This window comes from Galleria mellonella, unplaced genomic scaffold, assembly GCF_026898425.1.
Source record: "Galleria mellonella isolate WM207_F2 unplaced genomic scaffold, CSIRO_AGI_GalMel_v1 utg40, whole genome shotgun sequence".
Lineage (NCBI taxonomy): Eukaryota > Metazoa > Arthropoda > Insecta > Lepidoptera > Pyralidae > Galleria > Galleria mellonella.
In genome coordinates, this window is record NW_026442094.1 from 7,063,232 (window position 1) to 7,086,894 (window position 23,663).

Sequence of the window (23,663 nt, forward strand, 5' to 3'; positions counted from 1 at the left end):
TAGTGTATAGATTATAAAGACAGATTTAAATAAAGAATATGAATCCTCTTCTTCTACTATTCCAAATAATTGATAAAGATGGATAATAGAATTCTTCTAGCATTAACAAAAAAAATATATTATGAGTATGTCAGTATGAGTGACAATCTGTATTGGACTGGGTGATTTAAATGTAAAATATATATTTATAAATAAAATTCAAACATGTCTGTCTATCAGTTGTCTAGTACCCATAATACAAGCTGTCTTAATTTGAGACTAATTGGCAATAGTTACTTATTTTGTCCCTAAATTGTCTTCGCCAATAATTTTTACATGACAATTTTAATTTTATTGAGCATGTTTGTTTCTTACATTTTCTGACTATATGGGTAATCTGTTTTTAGCTAAATTAATTCCATAGTTTGAAAACTATATAGTATGATACACTAAGATGTATGTTATAACGGTAATATTTATATTAGGAATGCAGGAAAGTGTAAAATTTACAATAGCACGGTAAGGAAGCTTTGTCAGAGGGAGACTTTGTACAAAAGTCGTTAGCTCGAGTACTTCCATCTCATTTATATTTCTACCGTGAAAAAAATTTGTGTTTGCTTTTTTTTTTTTGCTTTTCAAGTGTTTGCCTGACTGTGTTACGGTTCGAAGGGTGGGATATGGCAGTGAATTTACAGGGTATAGAGGAATAACATTTGAGTCGTCAGGAATTGCAACGCATAGGTATCATGGGCAAAACAGTATATTGTGTTATGTCCATGGTACTGCTCATGTTTATAGGCGACGGTTAACCCTTTCCATCAGGTGGACCATCAGCTTGTTTGCCATTCTAAGTGGAATAAAAAAAAGAAAAAAAAATAAGGACAGGTACTCATTATTTACTTTAGAAAACTCCAAACATCTTTCTAATATACAGTTTGTAACAAAAAGAACAACAATTCCCAATTCAGCGACCATTATCACAGAATATACTGAGCCCATGACATCCTAATTTGCCGCACACTGCATGATATTTTGCAATTTTACTACCATATCCCACCGTCCCAATAGAAACATAGTCATGCAAGTACCTCTATTTTGAAGAAAGTTATTCATATTCATGATATTGTCACTGACTTAGGGCTTGTTCTAATATTTCTGATTGGGTACGTGTAATATCGGCCGTACTACGATATCTATATATTGGGTTTCTCTGGATATTGATAGCGAAAAAAAGTGATCATCCACTTCGTTATCACCCATACATATATTTATATTCGTTACAACCAGGTTCTTTATTTCAATACTGTACAATGTATACCCGATATTTAACATACCTGTTATTGGACCAATATATATATATATATATTGCAATTACAATATATAGATAACGTTATATTACCAACTCCTATTTCTGATACATCATGTATGTATAATTCGCTTGCAAATAGGCGTGTCGTATCACTCATGCGTGCAAGTGTTTTACAAGACAAATAAGCATTTAGTTTTTCATATTCCTATATATTTATTTATAGTATTGACATGTGACCACTCGGTCTAGAAAGTGAATGCATAGACTACAATGTCCCTATGGACATTATGGTATTGTCTATGAATGCAATTAATCGACAAGAGGAAAATTTTTTTTTAATACAGCATGTTATTTGTGCCAATTTATACATTATTTTCTGTGCTAATTATGTATTATAATACAATGCAAAGTGTGATATTAATACAAATTTATAATTTAGTGACAAGATGGATGGTAAGATGTAAAAATTAAGTTAGCCGAACCACTTACCTCGCGAAGTGACCCGCACACCGGATAAGGAGAGATAGAGAGCGAAAGAGACAAACGTACCAGTACACCAGTAGTAGTTACAGACGACTATGGAAGTTTAACGAAATATTATAGTGACTTACCTGTATTATGCAGATTAAGTATTTAAGAGTAATAACAATCTCTGCCTACCCCGTAAAGGATTTATTATGTAGATATAGATCATCAGACTAAAGTTCTCAAGAGACAAAGCTAAAAGAAACCGAATAAAAAAAAATCTGTGGATAAACGTAGACTACGTAGATCCGACTCAATTTACATAGTAAAGATGGCTCCTTAATCGGTCCTCTTGAGATTTGTATCCTCGTAATGATGAGGTATTGATGGAATTGTGCTTTACTAAGCAATAGAGATGTCTAAGCTATAAGAAGCTATAAGGGCCAGTGCCCCAATAATGTTCCAGCGCTGGGAACTTACTTCTCATTTACTATAAACTTCCATCATTGAATTTGTCAATAAAGTTATATAGATGTAATATCACGAGAAATATGGGCCAACTATTACCAATCTAAGACAATGTATTAAAATATAGAAAATTTGATCTAGAATCTAGAGAGGTAAGGTTTTCAAAATGATATAAAAATTTCTAGGGAAGCTGCCAAAAATCAAATTACAACAAGTCTTGAAATTGGGATAATTAAGGCATCGATTGGGATTGGGATAAATAATACGTATTTATGGCATTTATATTTTACATAAATAATTGAAGCGGTTTATCACACAAAACGAAGCGACAGAAATCTCAAGGCGCAGCCGCTGCGAGCTTTTTATTGCTTAAAGTTGTCCCCTTACCACGTATTTATAACAATATTTTGTTCCAAAAAAAAAGGTTTCAATTGTGACAAAATCAATTATTTTAAAAACTAAACGACTGAAATGTTTTTGGTATACTGTCTATGGGCCCAATATGTAAGTATATAACCTTTTAGATAAAAAAGTTTTCCAAATCGATTTTCGATTGACGAAGGTATGAGGTAAAAAAAAAATACAATCGAATTGAGAACCTATTTCTTTTTGATGTAGATTGAAATTTGGGTTTCGTAATAAAGGGATAAGAATTATATTTTAGATATTTGGTACTTATTAACCCTTCTTTGCATGATTTTGTTTTATTGGTGAAATAAATCAAGGTGATATAATTCATGTTCAAAATTAAAGGAAAAATGGTTAAAAAAATAAATATGACAGCTATGTTTTCTTTTCTGCAATGGACATTAAAAAGGTATCCAGACACGATCAACTAAAAGTCTTTTAAATAATTTTTGGGCATTCAATGTTATGATGGAAATTTCCACCATTATGCAAAGGGTTAATTCTGAAAAAAAAAAAAAATTAATTACCGATATACAGAGGCTGTACAACAGCATACAGCTTGAAGCGATATTAGAAATTAATAAAATTATAACCCTTGTACCCAACACACATATGACCGTTTCATAGCCAAAGCCATTGGAAAAGAACGTGGAAACCACCAAAACCTATATAGACAAAAGCAAAGCCGTTGAAGCAACCCGGCAACCTCGGCAACCGAAGCGGTGGCTCTCGTCAACCGAGCCTGAGTGTCTTACGGGTCCTGTTGAGGTGGTGCATCGACGGCGAGGCTGAGTGCAGCGGCCTCTGGGTCGGTATCTTGTCGAGTCTCGTCATGGAGTAGGCTCTACCTGGTGCGCGGGGCGCGGGGACGGTCGGCACTAGGTCCGTCCGTCTCCGGGCGACCGACGACCACATCACTGGCTGCGGCTGCCGGTCAGGTTCGTCTGCCAATGAAATAGTGATTATTTTATTATTATTATAACATTCACTGTCCACTGCTGAATACAGGCCTCCTAAGGTTTTGCTAGTAGTCGCCACGCTTGGCAGGTGGGTTGGCAACTGCAATTAGATTTTGGTGATGTTTATAGAGGGACAGTGCTGCCCATCCCTCGATCATTAAGTTCTCTTAGTTGCCTCTTACGACATTCATGGGAAAGGAAGAGATGGCCTATTTTAAGTTGAGACTACACGGCAAAAAGGTATGATAAATATAAATTATATATATATAAGTATATGCATTTTCAACTTTTGTGCATTTTGTATTTCATGCACGAATAAATTATTAATTCACTCTTGCGCCACCTGCCCTCTTCTATCTGTTCTCCTTTAAACAAAGGTTGTCTGTAAGAGATTGCCCTAGCGATACGACCGTATTTTGTACCTTTATGTGTATATTTCAATCTGTATTTACGTTACTGTATTTCACTCGAATTATTCAATTGTCATTGTATATTTTCGTTTCTGGTGCAATAAAGAGTTAAATATATAAATAATTCTAATTATTCTTTTATCCTGAGGTCTCTTGGAAATACCTGACCAGGTAGACTGTAAAAACAATTTGCATCTTTTTTCTGCCAGCAAGCAGCTGTGATTGCACGATTGTATATGAGGTATTCGGTATGAGAGATGAGAAATAATGCAATGAAATTACAATGAACGAAGACATAACACCGTTTTTAGGATTGATAACGTATAGGGAATGCCATGGACGTCACAGTATATTCTGTAAGTTCAAGGTGTAGTTTACAAGCGAGAGTTTTTAATTTCAATCAGGAGGCTGTTAGCTTGTCAAGATGCAAAAAAGTGACTACTGTTTAATAACAAGACTGCTTATTGTTGCATCTTTGCCTTGGTTCTTGTCACGTTATATTTTATTTAGATATATTTTCTTTGAGAGGACCAATTATTTCCTTAGTAATAAAAAAAGGCCTTATTTTAAAGGTCATTTATAAGCATGCTGTATCGTGTTTTGATACTTAATTTAAAACATTATTTTTTTAAATAAGATATATTCCTATTTTTTTTTATTTATTTATTTATTTATTCATTAGTACAAATATGTGTACATGGCGAACTTAATGCTAGAAGCATTCTCTCCCAGTCAACCTTAGGAAAGAGTCAGAATACTTGAATGCGATACTAGTAATTATTGATATACATACATACTAAAATAACATATATAAACGAATAAATAACAAATATACTTACACATATATGCCATATACTATATTATACACTTTTTTTTTTATTTTTTTATTCATTATTTATTATGTATTTTTTTTATACAACTTAGAATGGCAAACAAGCTGACGGCCCACCTGATGGAAAGTGGTAACCGTCGCCTATAGACATGAGCAGAACCATGGACATAACAGAGAATACTGTTTCGCCCATGATACCCCCCATGCGTTGCCATTCCTGAGGACTCAGGTGTTATTCCTCTGTACCCAGTAAATTTACGCCATATCCCACCCTTCAAACCGAAACACAGCCATGCAAACACAACTGCTTCACGGTAGAAACACGAATGGGACAGAGGTACCCAAGCAATCTATTTTTTAATACTTTTAATAGTGTTTAAAATGCATAGTTTAGTACGAAGAAAATTATGTAAGCTGATAGTAATCTTCTTGACATACAAACGCCGGATTATAGCATTAGCTTCATCTTTAATAGCGCGGCAAGGCCTTATTATATGATTACACAGTTTTCTTTTCACAATGTTTGTCATAGTATAAAAATATAATGAATACTAATTGTAAAGTCTTTATTGTACATACTTTACATTGGATATAAAGATTTAATATACAATGGCGGACTTATTCCATAGAAGGATCTCTTACAGACAACTTGAGAGAAGAGATTCATATATATATATATATATATATATATATATATATATATATATATATATATATATATATATATATATATTGGAATAAAACATACAATAATAATACAAAATTAGTAACAAAAATAAGCAAAGTCGAACATATCTCTAAAAGAGATTTCTTCCAGTCAACTTAATACAGTGGCATAGGAAATAGCGAGTGGGCAGTAGTAGAGCTAAATAGGAAAATAAAGTATAAAATCAATATTTATATGTATAATATTGATAATATAAATTATACTGAGTTATCAGTTATACCACGAATGATCAGGTCATGGAATGAGCTCCCTGTCTAGGTTTTTCCAAGAGACTACAGCATGGGGTTTTTCAAGAAAATGGTAACTAGATTTCTTCAGGGCATTGCAGGCGTTCTTATGCTACGGAAACCGCTCACCATCAGGGAGGCCATATGTTTTTTTACCACTTCAGTGGTATAAAAAAAAAAAAAAACAGTATCACCTACAAAGAATGCCAAAGATTTTAATATCATCCTGTATACATCTCTTTAACTAATTTTCCCCAAGCGTTATAGATGTATAAAGATGATAAAACGACAGATATGGTGAGCGGTCACCAATGGCGTCACGATCACGACCGTGCAGTGACTCATGTGCATTGTAAACATTATAATCCGTATAGAGTCATACTCACAGAAGCTCGAGAACATCATAATTCCTTTATGCAGCATTAAACACAACGTTAAAATAAGTAAGATATTTTTTATACAGGGTGTAAACAATGGCAAATAAAATATTTATAAATTTAGAATTTCTGTACACACCACAATTTTTTTTTCGCTTTTATTAATTAGTTCATATAAATCATTCCATATAACATAATATATCATACAATGTTATTTCATACATTCATTAAAAAAAAAAAATCAGTCGTTAACTGTCCACTGCTGAACATAAGCCTTCCCCATAAGGGGAGTTTTGTCCATACATTTGTATCGGCTGTCAGTTACCCACTGCTGGACAGGCCTTCCCCATAAGAGGGATTATGCCAGTAGATGCCACGCTTGACAGGCGGAGTGGCAACCGCAGTTTAGGCTTTAACAATGTTGCCCATCCCTACACCATAAGGTTCCTTAGTCGCCTCTTACGACTCCCACGGGAAAGGAAGGGGTATCCTATTCTATGCCGGAACCACACGGTTATTAGTAATTACTTGCATAAAATAAATATATCCGTTGAGAGAATAAATTGAAATACCTTTGTTGTCAGTGTCTGAATCTAATTGTAGTGCCGAGGCGCGTCTCACCAGCGGCGCAGACGCGAACATCACATTTGTCGTTGATGCCGCCCTGTAATACACATACAAACACACTGTAAATATTTCACTCAACTAGGTGTTATTTCACTGAAGTTCATATCACTGGTTATTTGACTAGAATTATTTTGTTTAATTCCGCTACCATTAGTATGCGTGCGATTGCCCTTGAAGATTGACTATTATTATTATTACCAGTTCTACAACCTTTCATATTAAACATTTTCCAACCCCTATTCAGTCCAAGCACATTTTGCGACACATATTTTACTAATTCCCTTTAATTAGTAAAATATGTGAAAAACGACACATTTTATTGATTCATTTTTTAAATAATAATAATACCCTTTCAAAAATATCCCATTTTCGCAATTGATTAAAGCTACTGAAGTATGGAAAACAATTTTTTTATTAATTGTACATTATTACATTTAAGCGTAAGTTACAGAGGTGTGGATTGAAAGACGATATAGTGATAAACATCGAAAATTTACTATTATTATTATCAGAAATTCTACTACCTTCCATATTAGCAATCATTCGCCGACTGCCATTTCGTCCACGCACGTTTTGCACGTATTTCACCAAACGAGGCATCTTCAGGCAAATTAATAGATCACTGCTCGGAGCCTAGTGTAAATCGTTCGGCAGTTTGAGTATCGAACGATGGGAGATTGATGGCTAATATTGAAACTTGCAGAACTTCTGGTAATAACCTTCCAGTGTTGGCAGTCGCACACATACTAATGGTAGCGGAATTAAACAAAATAATTGTAATTCAACAACCAGAAATATCCACTATTCATAATCGTGTACGGAACCATTTTCTGTAAAATCATATTTAGGGAACCTTTTTGCATATATGGTATTTTAAACATAAAATATACGTAGACAATATAGAGTTACCATAATCGGACAATATAAATTTTGCAAACAATCTACTTCGATTTCAACTATTTTGATTGCTAATGATATTACAAAAAAAAAAAAAATTATAAAGAAAAAAAAAAACTGTTTAATCCGGTAATTTCCCGTACAGTTGGTAACCCTAGCTAGTAAACATGTAATAGGTAGTATGCAAAAAGGCACCATAGCAACAATACTTAAATATTAGTTTCGCTCGACGAGCAAAGCTATGCTTGATTAATCGCCATACTTCAAGGCAAAACGAATATTATCTATTCTTCAATGAAGCACTCATTCGTATTATTCATAAGTTATTAATAAACAAATAAACATATTAATAATGTCAATATTTCCAATACAATATTAAATCTTCATGCACTTGTTTAAATTTCATGACATCGTATTTATTGACCCAGTGTATTACTTAGCCAAGAAAAACACAAATTCTACAGTTTAGTTTTAATTCAGTATAACGTACTAGAATTAGTTATTTTATAAGTATTGAAAAAACAATTCTATATAAATATAAAATACGATGGACTTTTTTTTGCAGCGGATGTTTTCATACTTAACAAGGTAAAGATAAGCGTTGTGGTTGACAGGTGCCGCCTGTTGCAAATCGCCTGTCGGCGCAGCCTAGACTTATGAAAGTAATGCAGTCATCAGGCGAGATAAGACTGTGATTACCTACCATACAATTAAAAACCTCAGCATGAAAGGTCATTGATAAATTAATTATAGATTAACAACACCTAGATGGAGTGTTTCCATACAGAGGCTACGTAAAAAATAGACCAACTATTTTCTTATTGTGCCAGTGAATTCACACGCTGCTCGTGTTCGAAGATATGCCATAATATTAGAGTTTGCTATTATTGTTAACACTGAAAAATAGCAGGTTTTATTTAGAAAAACCATTCAGCTGTTGGCTGATCGTTTTTTGACATCAAATACTTCATTTAGAAATTCAAATTGGCTTAATAATATATATACATTAATATTTTCGAATTTATAACATTATAATAACATTTTAGCAGATAAATACTCCCTACATACGTGCTTCTTTATTGCCGAGTCCTGTCGTGACCACCACGTGGTGGCAATCCACGTCGAAACGTCGGCAATAAAGAAGCAAAAGTCCCGATAGTGTATTTAAAAAAATGTATAAACAACGCAAAAGTTTAACTAACATTTTTTTATGCAACTTAGAATAGCAAACAAGCAGACGGCCCACCTGATGGAAAGTGGTAACCGTCGCTTATAGACATGAGCAGTATCATGGTTATAACAGAGTATATTGTTTCGCCCGTAATACTCCCCATATTTTGCCATCTAAGGACTCAAGAGTTATTCCTCTGTACCCTGTAAATTCACTGCCATATGCCATCCTTCAAACCGTAACACAGCCATTTACGGTAGAAAGACGAATAGGACAGAGGTGCCCAAGCAAACGACTTTTGTACAAAGTCTCCTTCTGGTAACACATATGAAATTAATAAAATCAAAATTGTAACCAAAATCCCACAAATGAACGTATTATTTCAACATGCAAAACATACTTTTATGATTACAAAAATATACAAGTTATTATAATTGTTATTATATGTAATTAACATACAAGTTACATTAAACTACACGTTTGTACAGCATACCATTACACCACTATATGTACTACATACATAATATATGTAAGTACATCCTATGGTCGTCGTATATACGACTATATACAAATAGATATAGAATAACTTATTCTCTGTATGATTTAGAACGTTATTCATATAGCGATAAAGTAAAAAATCAATTTTGCAATGAAATTGCAAACAGTGTCTATGGCAATTTACAAGTTACTATGATATATTTTGAATAGTAAATTAAAAACTGTTGAGAAGGAATTCCGCGCCGGTTGTGTCTTTTTTTATAGTTATAAAAATGTATTCATAATATTTAATAAATAACTATAGCATCTTAGTCGGTAGGCATGATTATCTTCAGAATGCACACCTCAAGGATTTTTTTTTAATGAGTGATAATGGAATGGTAACCGCGCCTGTATCAACGGTATACACTGACGGGGCACCAGTGAGGGATGATAGATGATAATGAAAAGGCAGGTCAGTTAGTTCATCGTGATGAATCCAGCTAGAATTAAGCACGATGGTTTTCAAGGGGGACGTAGAGGTCGAACTGACAGGGTATTTTGCTAATAATGGGACTAGTAGTCTGTATTACTAACAATCCCTTCCCCCCACACCTCAGGGTTGGTTAACTCAATAAACATACGTGTGTTTTCTGATGAATATAGAGAGAGCTCTCTAAAAAGTTAGTAACCATTTTGTATCAGATGATCCATCAGTTTATTTGACATTCTACTTGTAAGTTATTTTTACAAAAGATAATAAATTGCATGGTTATATGAAACATACATTTTTAAAATACATATGTACACATACAGAAAAGTAAATATACTGTTTACCTACCTAATTACAAAATATTATATATATATATATATATATATATATATATATATATATATATATTTTTTTTTTTTTTTTATTTATTATATTTTTAATATAACAAGTATCAAAATGTTTCAGGAAAGAGAAGAACAATAAACTGCAGTGCAACAAATCTCGAATCGTCTACAGTATAGGTTCTTAACGTGAGCGATAACGGTCCCTTTTGGGCGTTTGAAACTTTCAGGGACAATAGAAAACCCAGAGAAAATTAGGGAGCGAATGGTGAGATCATTCATCACTGAGATGGCAAAAAGAGGATGTGAGAAGATTAAAAAATAGTCTTAAAAGTCAAATGCTAAATAAAATTAAGACGAGAAGACTCTATTAAGATAATTTTCCAGGACGGGCCTGACCCTTCAAAAAGGCGTTTAAGAACTAGTCAGATATGTTTTTTTTGTGAAATCCTGCTCCTGGGATAGCACCAGACAATTCTAGGATGAGCCCGTCCACTAAGCTCCCTTTTAAATACACCTAAGGTGGGTAGTGGGCAAAATAAATTAATAAAAATAAAAAAAAAGTATGGTCTAGATATTTCGGCTGCGTGTTAAATTAACCATACATTCGTAGGTATGGAGACTTCATCCACCCAAATGTACATGTGTCCCATGGCCCATCGCTTGACAAACCATGCGTTTACCATACCAGCACTAACTGTTACACGTCCCGTTAAGGTAATGTTCAACATAGCTTACGATTACCTCAACCTCTTTTGTTTAAGTGGTATGTATGTGGTCCAAGTTTGAGTTATAATTTAAAGTTTTATTGCAAACTAACCATCCGGCCCGGATTTGAATGTGAATTTTCAAATATAATATATTGCCTATGTTACTTGCTGACAATATAGCTATCTATGGGTGAAAGAATTCTTAAAATCGGTCGAGTCATTTTTACCGACTTTTATTTTTACAAAAATGTATAGGACCAATACAAAAACAATCATTAAAATCTGTTTAGAATTGAAACATATCGATTGATATGTACAATATAAAAGATACAAAAGAATTGAAATCCTTTACCAAAGTAGTTTAAAAATTATTTATAGACTATATGTACATTTCAAGTTGTATATGCCTATGTATTTATATATCCAAATTACGTCATACAATAGCAGATAAGATATATAAAAAATATTATACAGCACTAATTATAGACAAGAAAGTAATATATAATGTAACAATCATTTTAACATAAATATTCTAGGGCCTACCATGAAATGTTTTCGGAAATTTCGGAGCCAAACGGAACAGAAATTTGTTGTTAAAATTACATAATACATGCCGTTTGGAAATATTAAAAATGTTAAAATATTGTTCCTTTTGACTTTTATGATAGGATGTATGACGAACAAAATGTTAAACTCCATTTATTGCTCCGATTTTGGTATAAACAAAAACACGAAATAGAGTCCGAAATTTCGGAATTTCATTTCATGGTAGACCCGCAGTTATTTTGATTTAACACTAAACTATTGAACTGATTTTGATAAAAATTTCTATGGGAACAATCTATAAGTATATGCTTTCAGATAAAAAAAGAATTTTGAATATCGGTTTACAAATGACCGAGTTATGAGGTAACAAACACTACATACACACAACCGAATTGAGAGTTACCTTTTTTTGGAAGTCGGTTGACATATTAATGTTAAGTATTTATGTCTTTGCATAAATTTAAACATTTTCAAAATGTAATAATGCTACACAAAAAAAAAAGCTATTGTACAATGAATTTAGATCCAGTTCGGATAAAGATTAGTTTAAATATAAAAAAGGAAATTATTTGAAATACGTAATCTTGTTTTAATAAAGTTTTTTCATAAGCAAACAAGTTGTTGGCAAGTCTAGAAACATCTCAATCACTAGTCGAATTCTTGCAAGTTTAAATGCCAAATTTCAATGAGGACAAGTTCGCCAACAATGCGAAAACACTACCAAAGTACCACAATGCAGCATTTGTCGCTTTGCTGTTTTTTTTAACACTGCAAAATGACCTTGTTGCATACAGCCGCCACAACAAAAGGGCAGTAACCCGAATTTGCATGAAAAATAATGTCAAACCATTTCGACATCGGCTAACGAATCCGCGATCGAAATAAGGCTATTGTTTTGAGGAGACAATGGTCGATGTAATAATATAGGAAGGTGACGTCATAGCATGGGTTGGTCGCCGGAAGTAGTCGACGTGTCGGCTTATAGCAGGATAGTGGATCAAGCGCCACGGTGAATCCTTTGCGTAAGTCATACATTATAAATAGACATTAGATTGGGTAGGCATCATTACATGAATATTAAAAGCTACTGCGGCAATTGTTAATGTATGTTCATAATTTTCTATGTGATATGTTGAATGTTCAAAACATAACTTATCTATATTTTAGTCGAGAAAGCTCTACTAGGGCTAGTTTCGGGACCATCCGGGACTCTTAATCATAAGCCGCTGTGACGCTAGTGTAGAGTTCGCGCTCGGTAGTTATTACATTAAAATATAACGAGTACTTAAGAAATTTTTAATAGTAACATGCAAAATATTGATCAATGACGCATTCGTGTAAGTTTCATGAATATCAGTTTAGTAGTTTTTAATGGATATGTATTCAAATGGAGTATATAGAATTTAGAATTCTGTATATAGGTAAATTGAACATTTATAATAATAATATTAATAATTATATAATTTTTTTTTAGTTCTATATAGTTATTAGTATTTTTTTCAAAAAGGCAATGTATATTCTATCTGAAATTAAGTATATATATATATATATATATATATATATATATATATATATATAATATATAGATATTTGTCACATCTATTTTTATTTCTAGTATTTACGTTAATTAGTTAAGTCATTAACGGAGTAATAGCATTTTTCCAATAAATGGGATAGTAGTTTAATTAAAAAAAAAAATTAGATTTTGTACAATTTTCATATGGATAGGTAATTTATTAAATAACACTACTGCCAGATGACATGTACCGTGTTTGACAATATCTAGACGGGGCACAAAGTTAGTACTAACATCCTTCCTCTAATAGTAATTTGATCAAGTTCAAACATAGCTGAATGTGATCTAGGTTAATAAGTTCAAGTAAATTGAAAAATTAAATAAAAACTAGGGCAAAGACTCCGTGAGGCGATTGGTAACCTTCACCGAAATAGGAAATTGGAAAGAGAGCTTTATTTAAATGAGACAATAAATACTAATAGAAGTGCTATACCTATATCTAAAACATTTTTCAGAAAATAATATAGACAGGAAACAGCTGAGAGAACAGCACGACGCGTCGCCCGAATTACACGCTTATGACATAAGAGCCGCTATTATCCACATAAATGTGGCGCACCAATAGATATTTCGCAAAAATATGAAGGAAGACGCTGATTAAAAATCAAAATTCTACCTAATGATGTTGAATTAAAGGTTCAATTTACATTATCAAAATTTGTGCCCTCAGAGACGTTTTGTCCTATCATTTCAGAAATCCTAATATTTAGTACACTTCCAGTCTCAATTGTAGCATACACTCTTTTAGTTACGACCCGTAAGTATTATATACGTTAGCGTAGTAACGTATATATCAAGTAGTGCTGAGAAAAAAAAGGATAGAAAATAATAATGCATAAAAGGGGAGATGTGAATTTTGTATAAAAAAAAAATACTAAACTCTTTGCTGTGTATACAAGAGATGTAAAGGAATATTTAGATCGATTATAATTGTACATTTATAATAAATTATTGAAATTTATTGCAACAAAAAACAAAAAGTAAAAAAGAGGATTGCATAAAACGCTGTCTGCGGCAGATGTAACACATTTGTCTGTACACGAGGGTGTTCGAGATGGATAAATTCAGACATAAGTTATAGAGTGGAATAATATGTTTCTCGCTACATCTTTTTGTTTTATACTTGTTGAATTGATTTATAACGTTACACTTATAAGAATATTCGCAAAAGAAAGTGATCGATCTATTTCAAGTATGAGCATGCGATCTACCATGATATTCGCAATTTTCAAATTGAAATTCGTGTTTTTGTTCATACCCAAATCGGCCCAGTAAATATAGCTTAACATTTTCTTCGTCATAAACCCTACCGTAATAGTCCAAAGGAATGATATTTAAACATTTTTAAAAGGTATGTATTATGCAATTTATATATAACCGTGCTGCGTTCAAGTCTGAAATTTCGGAAAATTTTTCCTTATGTTATATGAGTTAGCCGTAATGGCAGTGTTTATAAAACTGGGCAATTATCCTAAAATCCTGGTCCGTGACCAGTTGTTTGTTTGGAACTTTAATATTCATAAATGTAAATTAATTCGAAAACACCCAACGTTGGCGATTACATCGAACGCCGAAATATTACGTAAACAAGTCATGTCTCTTAAGATAGATTGTTTTAAAAAAATAATGAATGGACTCATTCATGTCTTAAATCAAATTGTCAAAAAAAAAAAAATCATCTGCAAAGCAAATATTATTTTTATTGCACCTATAAAATAGGGGATAGGTGTATTTAAAAAACAAAACCTTCAATGAAATGTACAGCTACAAGTTAAAGCAATTCTAATTATTTTAGTAAAATTAAAACTTGTGTAATAACGATCATCTCGTAACAAAATCTAGTTACAATTTTCAAATGTGTGCCAAATTGTATAACCAATTAGCAAGTGCGAAATGAATCCTGCTACCAGGATATCATAAACAGCTATGTATGAACGCGTCTAGAATATTAAAAGCGGCTCGTGCCTGAACAGTTTACATAGGCATGCGACCTAAATAATTCCAAGTCTAGTGTTTGGAATGTCAGAGTTGAAATTTTAAAAATAAAAACCAATAATTTCATCTCTAATAGTAAAAATGAGATAAATGCGTTACTTTCATTTGTTAAAGCAATTTAGTTTCAATTACCTACCATTGCCAAATATTTGCGGAGCTGTTCTGAGCACTTTTAAAGTTATTGATATATGAACTGGAACCACAGTTCGTTCTCGTGCGGTTATATTTGAAATTTTAAAACACTGACAGTTTTTTAGAAGTAATACATTGCAAATACGTTAAAATAGTAAAAAAATATTACATTTTCGTTCATATAAAATTGAGATAATTAAAGTAAAAGTACACGTGGAATTTAAAATAAAAGATTTCTCGAAAGTTCTTTATTATAAAGGTATTAGAAATTAAGAAAATGTGGTCTATTGTGTCAGTGATTGAGTTAATTCTGAATCGATTTTGATAAAAACTTTTGCAATAGAACGTTTTGCACAATCCGTTTTTCTTGTCTCATCAAAAATAGAAACGTGAAATAGAAATAATCAAATTCCGTATACGTGTCAGAGTAATCGATAAATATTTCGTGTAGGTATTTGTGACGAACCTTTGATAACAAGGTGATAACATAAACCCGGCTGTAGTGGAAAAATATTAAAAATACTCTCGAAAGATATTTAATGCCATATTGTAACCGCATGTATGTCATCTGTGATAGTTTTAACTTGCTCCTTTTTTTACAACACAGGGGGCAAACGAGCATGCGGCTCCCCTGATAGTAAGTGACTACCGCCGCCCATGATCACCCACAACACCAACGGCATTACAGCTGTGCTGCCAGCCTTTTAAAAAGGAATATGCTCTTGAAGGTTATGATGTCGTATCGGTTCGGAAATACTGCTGCTGGAAGTTGATTCCAAAGAGTGGTTGTGCGTGAAAGAAAGCGTCTTGAAAAACGCGCGGTGGAAGATCGCCACTAGTCCAGATAATTGGGATTAAACTTTAGTTCATGGCGGGTTGTACGGTCTTAATTGTTGCATTTAGGTGATTTAGGATTTAGGATTTTACTCGGCAAATATAAAACAGCAATCAGTACTAAAATTCAACCATACTAAAATTTTGCATAAGACCAATACGGGAGTATATAATATTTATTGCAAAAAGAATGATAATAATTTAAAATTTTGATCAATATTGGCATAACCAGTTACTTTGATTTAATAACTCAACTATCGAATCGAATTTGACAAAAACTTTATGCGACCAATCTGAAAGTATAACCTTTCAGATGAAAAAAAAAATTCGAAATTGGTTTATAAATTATAGAGTTGTGAGGTAACAAACATAAAAAATACCATCGTATTGAGAACATTTTCCTTTTCTGAAGTAGGTTAAAAATAGATTCAGAATTGCATATATTATAGTACAAAATACTAGACATAAAAAAAGACGAGTCGTGAAATCGCTTAAATAATGACGAACACTAATAGGCATTACTAATAGCGTAGAGTTTCTGTCACCAGATGTGCTGTTTCGGTTTGAGGTTAAAATATAGGAAAGAAAATACTCGGTACAGAGGTATAATACCGTAGACTTTAAAAATGTCAATGCACGAAGGTTTTACATTGTATTCTGTGATATCCATAGTGCTGTTCATGTCTATAAACAACGGTTATAGAATCTATGAAGACAAAACTTCCTTATGACGTATTCCGCATGATTAATATTGTAAGAATTGCTCAAAAACAGTTTTGAGCAATGATCGCAATGTTAATCCTGGTCAGACAGACGTTTACCTATATTATAACATGGCCACTAAAACCTAAGTGACAATGCAGATTTGTTCAATATAAAATCATCTGAAATATCAAAGATAAGTCTCTTTGGTACATGCAATACAGTGACCATATAGTTGTGTTACATATTGAAATCGAAGCAATTTTATTTATTCGTGTTCGTTGCCTGATTAAATCTTATCAATCTTAAAATGTTGTACAGAAATATAAAGACTTTTACTAGATGGAGACTATACAAAAGTCGTTTTGCTTGGGTACCTCTGTTCCATTCGTGTTTCAATCGTGAACAACTGCTTCATGATTGAAACACGCATGGTTGTGTTTTGGTTTTAAGGGTTATATGGCAGTGAATTTACAGGGTACAGAGGAATAACATCTGAATCCTCAGGAATGGCAACGTATGGGGGGTATCATGGGCGAAACAGTATATCCTGTCATGTCTATAGGTGACGGTTACCGCTTTTCATCAGATAGGCCGTCAGCTTGTTTGCCATTCTAAGTTTGCATAAAAAAAAATATATAATGAAAGATCAAGAGAAATAATTCGTCATCTGTCAATAACTGCTTTCTTACACCCGTATATATATATATATATATATATATATATATATATATATATATATATATATATATATATATATAATGATAACATTATCGCATTAAACACTTGTTATTACATACAAATCTCTGGAATCTCGTTTCGCAATAACAGTAATATCACTCACAATGTACATAAGTGTTTACCTAGATACTTAAACATTTTCAGTGATCGACGTATGTAATGTGTACTTAGTTACATACACATTTTTCTTAAAAACTATACAATATTTTAAATACACAATCGGGACTTGATGCGATGTAAGTCTTTACAGGTAAATGGTAACTACATACCTGCTTCTTTATTGTCGACGTTTCGACGTGGATTGTACCCCGTCGTGGTCGTGACCAATATTATTTGTGTATTTAAAATATGTGTAAACGTCGCAAAAGTTTAAAATAAACTATACAATATCATACAATACACGATCAAATAACTCATACTTACATTAAGAAATTATTTTAAAATTAGATAATTATGAAACTATGCAAGCAGTTTAATTAAATGCCTTACACCATGCAACATTACATGCAAATTATGTCTACCATCACATGTTTACGTAATTACTAAAAATAGATGGTAATGAACTACGGTGTTTAGCTCTACATGGCAAGGTTACTTTAACAATGCCAATAAACTAATTTGGGACTACATACTCAAACAAGTAACAATTAGTGAAAATTAATAATAAAAAAAAAACTAAAAATATTAGTAAAATTAAATAACTAAGAGACGTAACAAAATCAACAGAGAAAAAAATAATAAAAATTGCTTACAGCGAATCAAAAAAGTTCATCTGATCTATGGGGTTGGTACTGGGGGAGGGAAAACAAAATAAAAACAAATTAGTAAAAATTAAAATGGTATAAAACTTTCGGGTCTGTTATTGACTGGTATGTGGATTAAAACCGACACCAGAAAACCCAAAAATAGCAAAGCAAAATCGTCTAAATAAAATAATTTAAAATCATAATACAGTAAAAATATCCTTAAACATATAAAAGTAACAAAATATACATTTTTTAATAAACCACACACTGCTCGTGAAATTAAAATATTTTTTATCTCAAACTCATTTAAAAAGTCAAAATTTTTTCTAACTGAAAATTTATCTACCTTTAGCAAAGGAGCATATTATTGTTATCAATAATATAAATAAATAATGTTCTTGTTGATATAAAATATATCCCAAGAACACTATACTGCTTCCCTTATTCATAAAAAAGGTTTAACCTCTCATAAACCCATTTTAGATATTAAACTGTTTTGTCTCTTTCTTTTATTCTAAATTCCTAATTTGAAAGAAAACGACAAAAGAGTGTAATACTTTATATAAGTTTTAGTTTTATTAAATTTGCGGATAAGTCTGTAAATCTACAATTAATTTGCATTTGTTAAGAAATATAATAGTTTTGTATAAAAATAAATGGTGTACAGAAGAAATTATAAACCAAATCTTAGAAAAGAATAATTTATCTATAAAATAAAGACCTTGCAGACTGTGGAACATTCAAGCAATTAGGCGTTTTTAGAGTTATACGTATTTGGCCCCACATGTGGGATTACCCTACAAGCGTGAATTCGTGGGACTATAAAACTTCTATTACATGGTTCAATCAAATAGATTTCCATTTCATCATCATCATCATCACTATCTCAGCCAATATCTGTCCACTGCTGAACATACGTCTCCGCCATAGACTGCCATAAAGAACGGTCCTGAGCCAACTGTATCTTACTCCTGCAATGTATTTGAGGTCGTCGCTCCAGTGGAGGAGCGCCTTCACTGCATTTTCCTGTATATATAGGTTCGCCACTCAAGAACCTTTTTTTCTCATCGGATGACGGTTCTTTGAGTTATGTGACCAGCCCATTGCCACTTTAGTTTGTTTATTCTTCAGGCTATGCCGGTGACTTTGGTTCTTTTGCGGATATCCTCATTTCGGATTCTGTCACGCAAAGAAACTCTGGGCGTAGTTCTCTATAGTTCGGTGTGTAACTTGAAACTTTTGCATACGGACAACAGTGTAGGACCATGTTTTGGTTACGTAGGTCATCACTGGCAGTGGTTACAGACCTTCGTCTTTTGGGTACTTTGGATTAGAAGATGTGGCGTAGATTTATTTACTTTCTTATTTTAATTATCAAATATTAGTCGTCAACAACGACTGTATCAGCCCATATTTGTGGTCCGATAGAATAATTGGGTCGAACCAATGACTCAGGACTCAGTAGAGACACAACTCCGCAACGACTTGACCGCATATTTGGCTCCAATTAATGGCCTACATTTAACATACTCATATCTTATATACACAATATACTGAGTACATTGAGTATGCAACATAATAGATATAGCACGAAAATTTTATTTCATAACATGAAATGTTACGTAAATGATTCAATTTAAATAACATCCGACGTAATACGTCTATTTATATATATTATTTAAGTGATCAAAGTCATTATATTTGAAACAATATAATGTTACACACGAATTTTTAGTTAAGAATTACAACAACACTATCTCATAAAAATCGTATTAAGATAAGCGTTTTGTAATTTTCTATCAAATTAAGAATTTAGCTCGAAAGATACAATATATTTTAACTAATTAAGACTTTATTGTTAGGTAGACTATTTGGTGTTACAAAACGTTATGTCGACTTTCGGTTCGCGTTGTTTCCTGATCTATCTAGAATAATACAATTAAACGTGTTTATTGTAAAAGAGGCTTTTTAAATAAAATATCGTAATACTAATATTAGTTAAGGTATAGTTAGAACTTCTCAGAAAAATGTAAATGATCGTGCAGTTACAAACACCATTCGAAATTGGTGTTAAAATTTCTAAATGTGAACACTTAAGTTAAAAACATTTTTATAAGTGTTGAACATTGCTTAGTTTTCTTGGTAGGATAATCCTTGTTATAACTATCTGGGGACACAGCTTAGAATATCCAGATTAGAGTCTGGGTATCAGTTAGTATACACGCTTACAGAGTCAAAATCCCGCATTTGGGCCAAAATACGCATGACTTATAAAAACGTAGTAATTGAATTTAAAAAATCATGTAGATTCATCTATTTGTAACTGCATTCTTATTAGTTTTATTTCTTGAATTAGCTTCTTGTCAAGGTTTTCATACATATCACTGAATGGAGTTCTTCAAAACGTATGACTGATTCTAAATAAATAAACAAAATAATAGCTTCATTCATTGATAAATAAATCTTGCTATGACCTTATATATTTTTCTTTTTCACCTTTTTTTCTTGTACCTTTCCCGCATTAGATTGATTATCCGCTAATCATTTCTCTCCCACTGCACTGGGTTGGCTGGAAGAGATCTCTTTTAAAGATAAGCCTACCCTTGCTAACAAGTTGTTAAACTAATAGCTGTATATTTTCTCTTCAAGTGCTATATATATATATATATATATATATATATATATATATATATATATATATATATATATATATATATATATATATATATATATATATATATATATATATATATATATATATATATATATAAATAATTCAGTCTAATGTCTAATACCCGTATTAGACTATATAAAACGCTACCTTCAAATTAATCTTCTAAGAGGAGAGCTCCTATAAAATATATACGAAAGGTCGTCAACACTTCGACATCTTTACAGATATGTTTTTGCAACCCGGCACACTGTCTGGCGAGGCTGTTCGGCCGGCATACCTGCGACCTTGACTGTACGTCCAAGCCAACGTCGGCTGAGCAAAAACGCCTCCGGTTTAGTACAGTTCTATTAAATTTGAACGCAAGTACTTCAATTAGAAGAAGGCAGATTATTCAACGTACCAGTTATGTCTTATTAGATATTTCTAATCATTCATCATGTGCTTATTTGAATATTACAATGTCGTTAGCATTAGCACGTGTGTGGTTTTTTTATCTCTTTCTAACCTCATACAATCCTGTATAAAATGTATAAATTGAAATGTATTTTATTTGCGTTTAAACAATAAAACAGTACCATTAATATTGACTATGTGGTCTTATTTTTGGTTACCTTATATTTATGTAGTGATGCAAACTGTAATTAAATTCTTATGGCAACATTAATGTGAGTAGATGCGTGATTTGAAATAAAAACTATAGAAGGATACTTGAGCATCTAAGATGACATAGACAGATTGATATTTTTGTGCCACAAAATGGCAAACAAGCTTACAACCCATTCGATGGTAAATAGCCACTGTAGCCTATGTACGCTTGTAACACCAAGGGTGTAATGTATGCCTATGCATTGCTGACCCTGAGGAAACTTTAATACGTCCATTTTAAAGAATGCCATAAGTTTTAATCTCATTTAATAATGCTCGAATATCACATTTAACAATATGATACCGTATCTACATTACAATAAGAATCATTTAAGATTTTGTGATTTTGTGGGACGCACCCACAGAAAAACCTGACAGTAACCGTGGTAAAACCAATTATTTTGATTTAAAAACTGAACTACTAAGCCGATTTTGATAAAATTTCTATGAGGCCAATATGAAAATATATCATTTGAGATAAAAACAAAGAATTTTCCAAATCAGTTCTATAACTGACGGAGTTATGAGGTAACAAACATAAAAAATAAACAACCGAACTGAGAAACTCTTTCTCTTTTTGAAACTCAACTTTTTGAAGTCGAATGAAAAGTAACTATCTGTCTATGTCACATAAAATGCTGAAGGATCTTCTATTGCTACACCCAGTGAGCGAATGGCCTTTCCCCATAGACAAGTGGCAAACGAACCGCCATCTACCGACAGAATCGTTTCGGTTAGCCCTCACATGAGAAATAATAAGGTACCGTACATTGTCATCTCATTCTATCTCATGGACGTAAGTGTCTAACAAATTGATTTAAAAAAGTCTACGAATCTGTTATGAAGAAGCTGTGAAAGCACTTCATCATCGTCTTCATCATCTTAGATTTCTGTCGTTGTTTTATTGGTATTATAGTATGTATCTATGTATCCTATTTAAGAGCTGCGCTCTTGTCGGTGGAGCTCTTGCCACTCACTACGATTTCATCGAGTCTCTTCACCTCTTAAAACGACACGAAACCAACTCCTTCCTTGATCTGCCTGAATTAACTATGCCTTGGTTTACCTCATTCACCTTCTTCCTTCTATCTTACCTTTTATTATAATGTTCATAAGTTCGTCGTGTCGTATCAAGTGTCACATTTTATATATATATATATATATATATATATATATATATATATATATATATATATATATATATATATATATATATATATATATATAATGTTTTATTATATATATTTGTATATGTAAATAATATTTATTTAATGTATTTATTAAGTATATTCATATGATCGTAATGTGCAATAGCTCTCCATTCTATGTGTTATATATAATTTGTAAGTCAATATGGACACATCTGTAACTGTTTATTTACAACAATTTCCAATTCTTCACCGTTTAATCACATTCTTGTTTAGCTTCTAGTTCAAAGGTTGACTGGGAGAAAATGTTATATAGCATTAAGTTTAGCTTTCGTATCGATCTTTTCTTCTTTTGTAATGTGATTAATAAGGAATAAATAAAGAAAAATAAAATGTACTAGCAATGATGATTCTGTTGATAGTTTCGTTTGCCGTTTGTCTAGGGAAGCTTGATACATTTAAAGCAAAAATGGCGAGCGCTCGCGGATCTTACGTACTGATAACCAATGATAATGCTCGATGCTAACGAATTGGAAAAACATTGACTGAATAATTTTCTTTGTGTTTTATTACCTATTTGAAAATACTAACACGTCCACGTTACTAAATACGAGGAATCCATTTTAATAAGGACATAACAGTCTAGATCTCGGCAGTGTATTAAATTTATTCTTTAACGTAAAAATGTAAGGTTTACTTTAGACTTCTGACATTTGTTATAGGAGTACAAAGTCGACTGAATTATCAAGTATAATAAGCATACTAAGTTTATAGGATATTATAAATAAATAAAGTTATATATTTTTTTGTATTTTGAAAAATTTAATCATAAGTGTATACAAAGAAAAACCTATGCCATTGTCATTCTTTTAAAATAATATTTTACCTGTAAAACGGAACATTTTTTAATAAGAAAAATCGGGAAAAACGAGAAAATTTTTGTCTCCACACCAACATGTGTTTAGCTATTAAGTTAGTGTCGAAGGTGCAACATTTTTCGTCGTTTTTTGACCCATGTTTTTTGAGAAAAACGTTCAGTTCCACCTG

At 32.2% G+C, this 23,663-nt stretch overlaps 1 protein-coding gene across 5 annotated transcripts in view; it reads right to left on the reverse strand.

Annotated features, from left to right (window-relative positions):
* The window catches only part of LOC113520279 (MAP7 domain-containing protein 2-like), an 85,024-nt gene that overhangs the window by 20,904 nt on the left and 40,457 nt on the right, over positions 1-23,663 (reverse strand). For 3 of the 5 annotated variants that reach the window (XM_052898161.1, XM_052898165.1, XM_052898166.1), the window contains 3 exons: positions 18,156-18,194; positions 6,734-6,825; positions 3,385-3,573 (listed from right to left, as the gene is read on the reverse strand). In XM_052898161.1, coding sequence (XP_052754121.1) covers positions 3,385-3,573; positions 6,734-6,825; positions 18,156-18,194 — 320 coding nt within the window. The remainder of the gene's footprint in view (positions 1-3,384; positions 3,574-6,733; positions 6,826-18,155; positions 18,195-23,663) is intronic. The other 2 variants (XM_052898164.1, XM_052898163.1) reach the window with 2 other exon arrangements.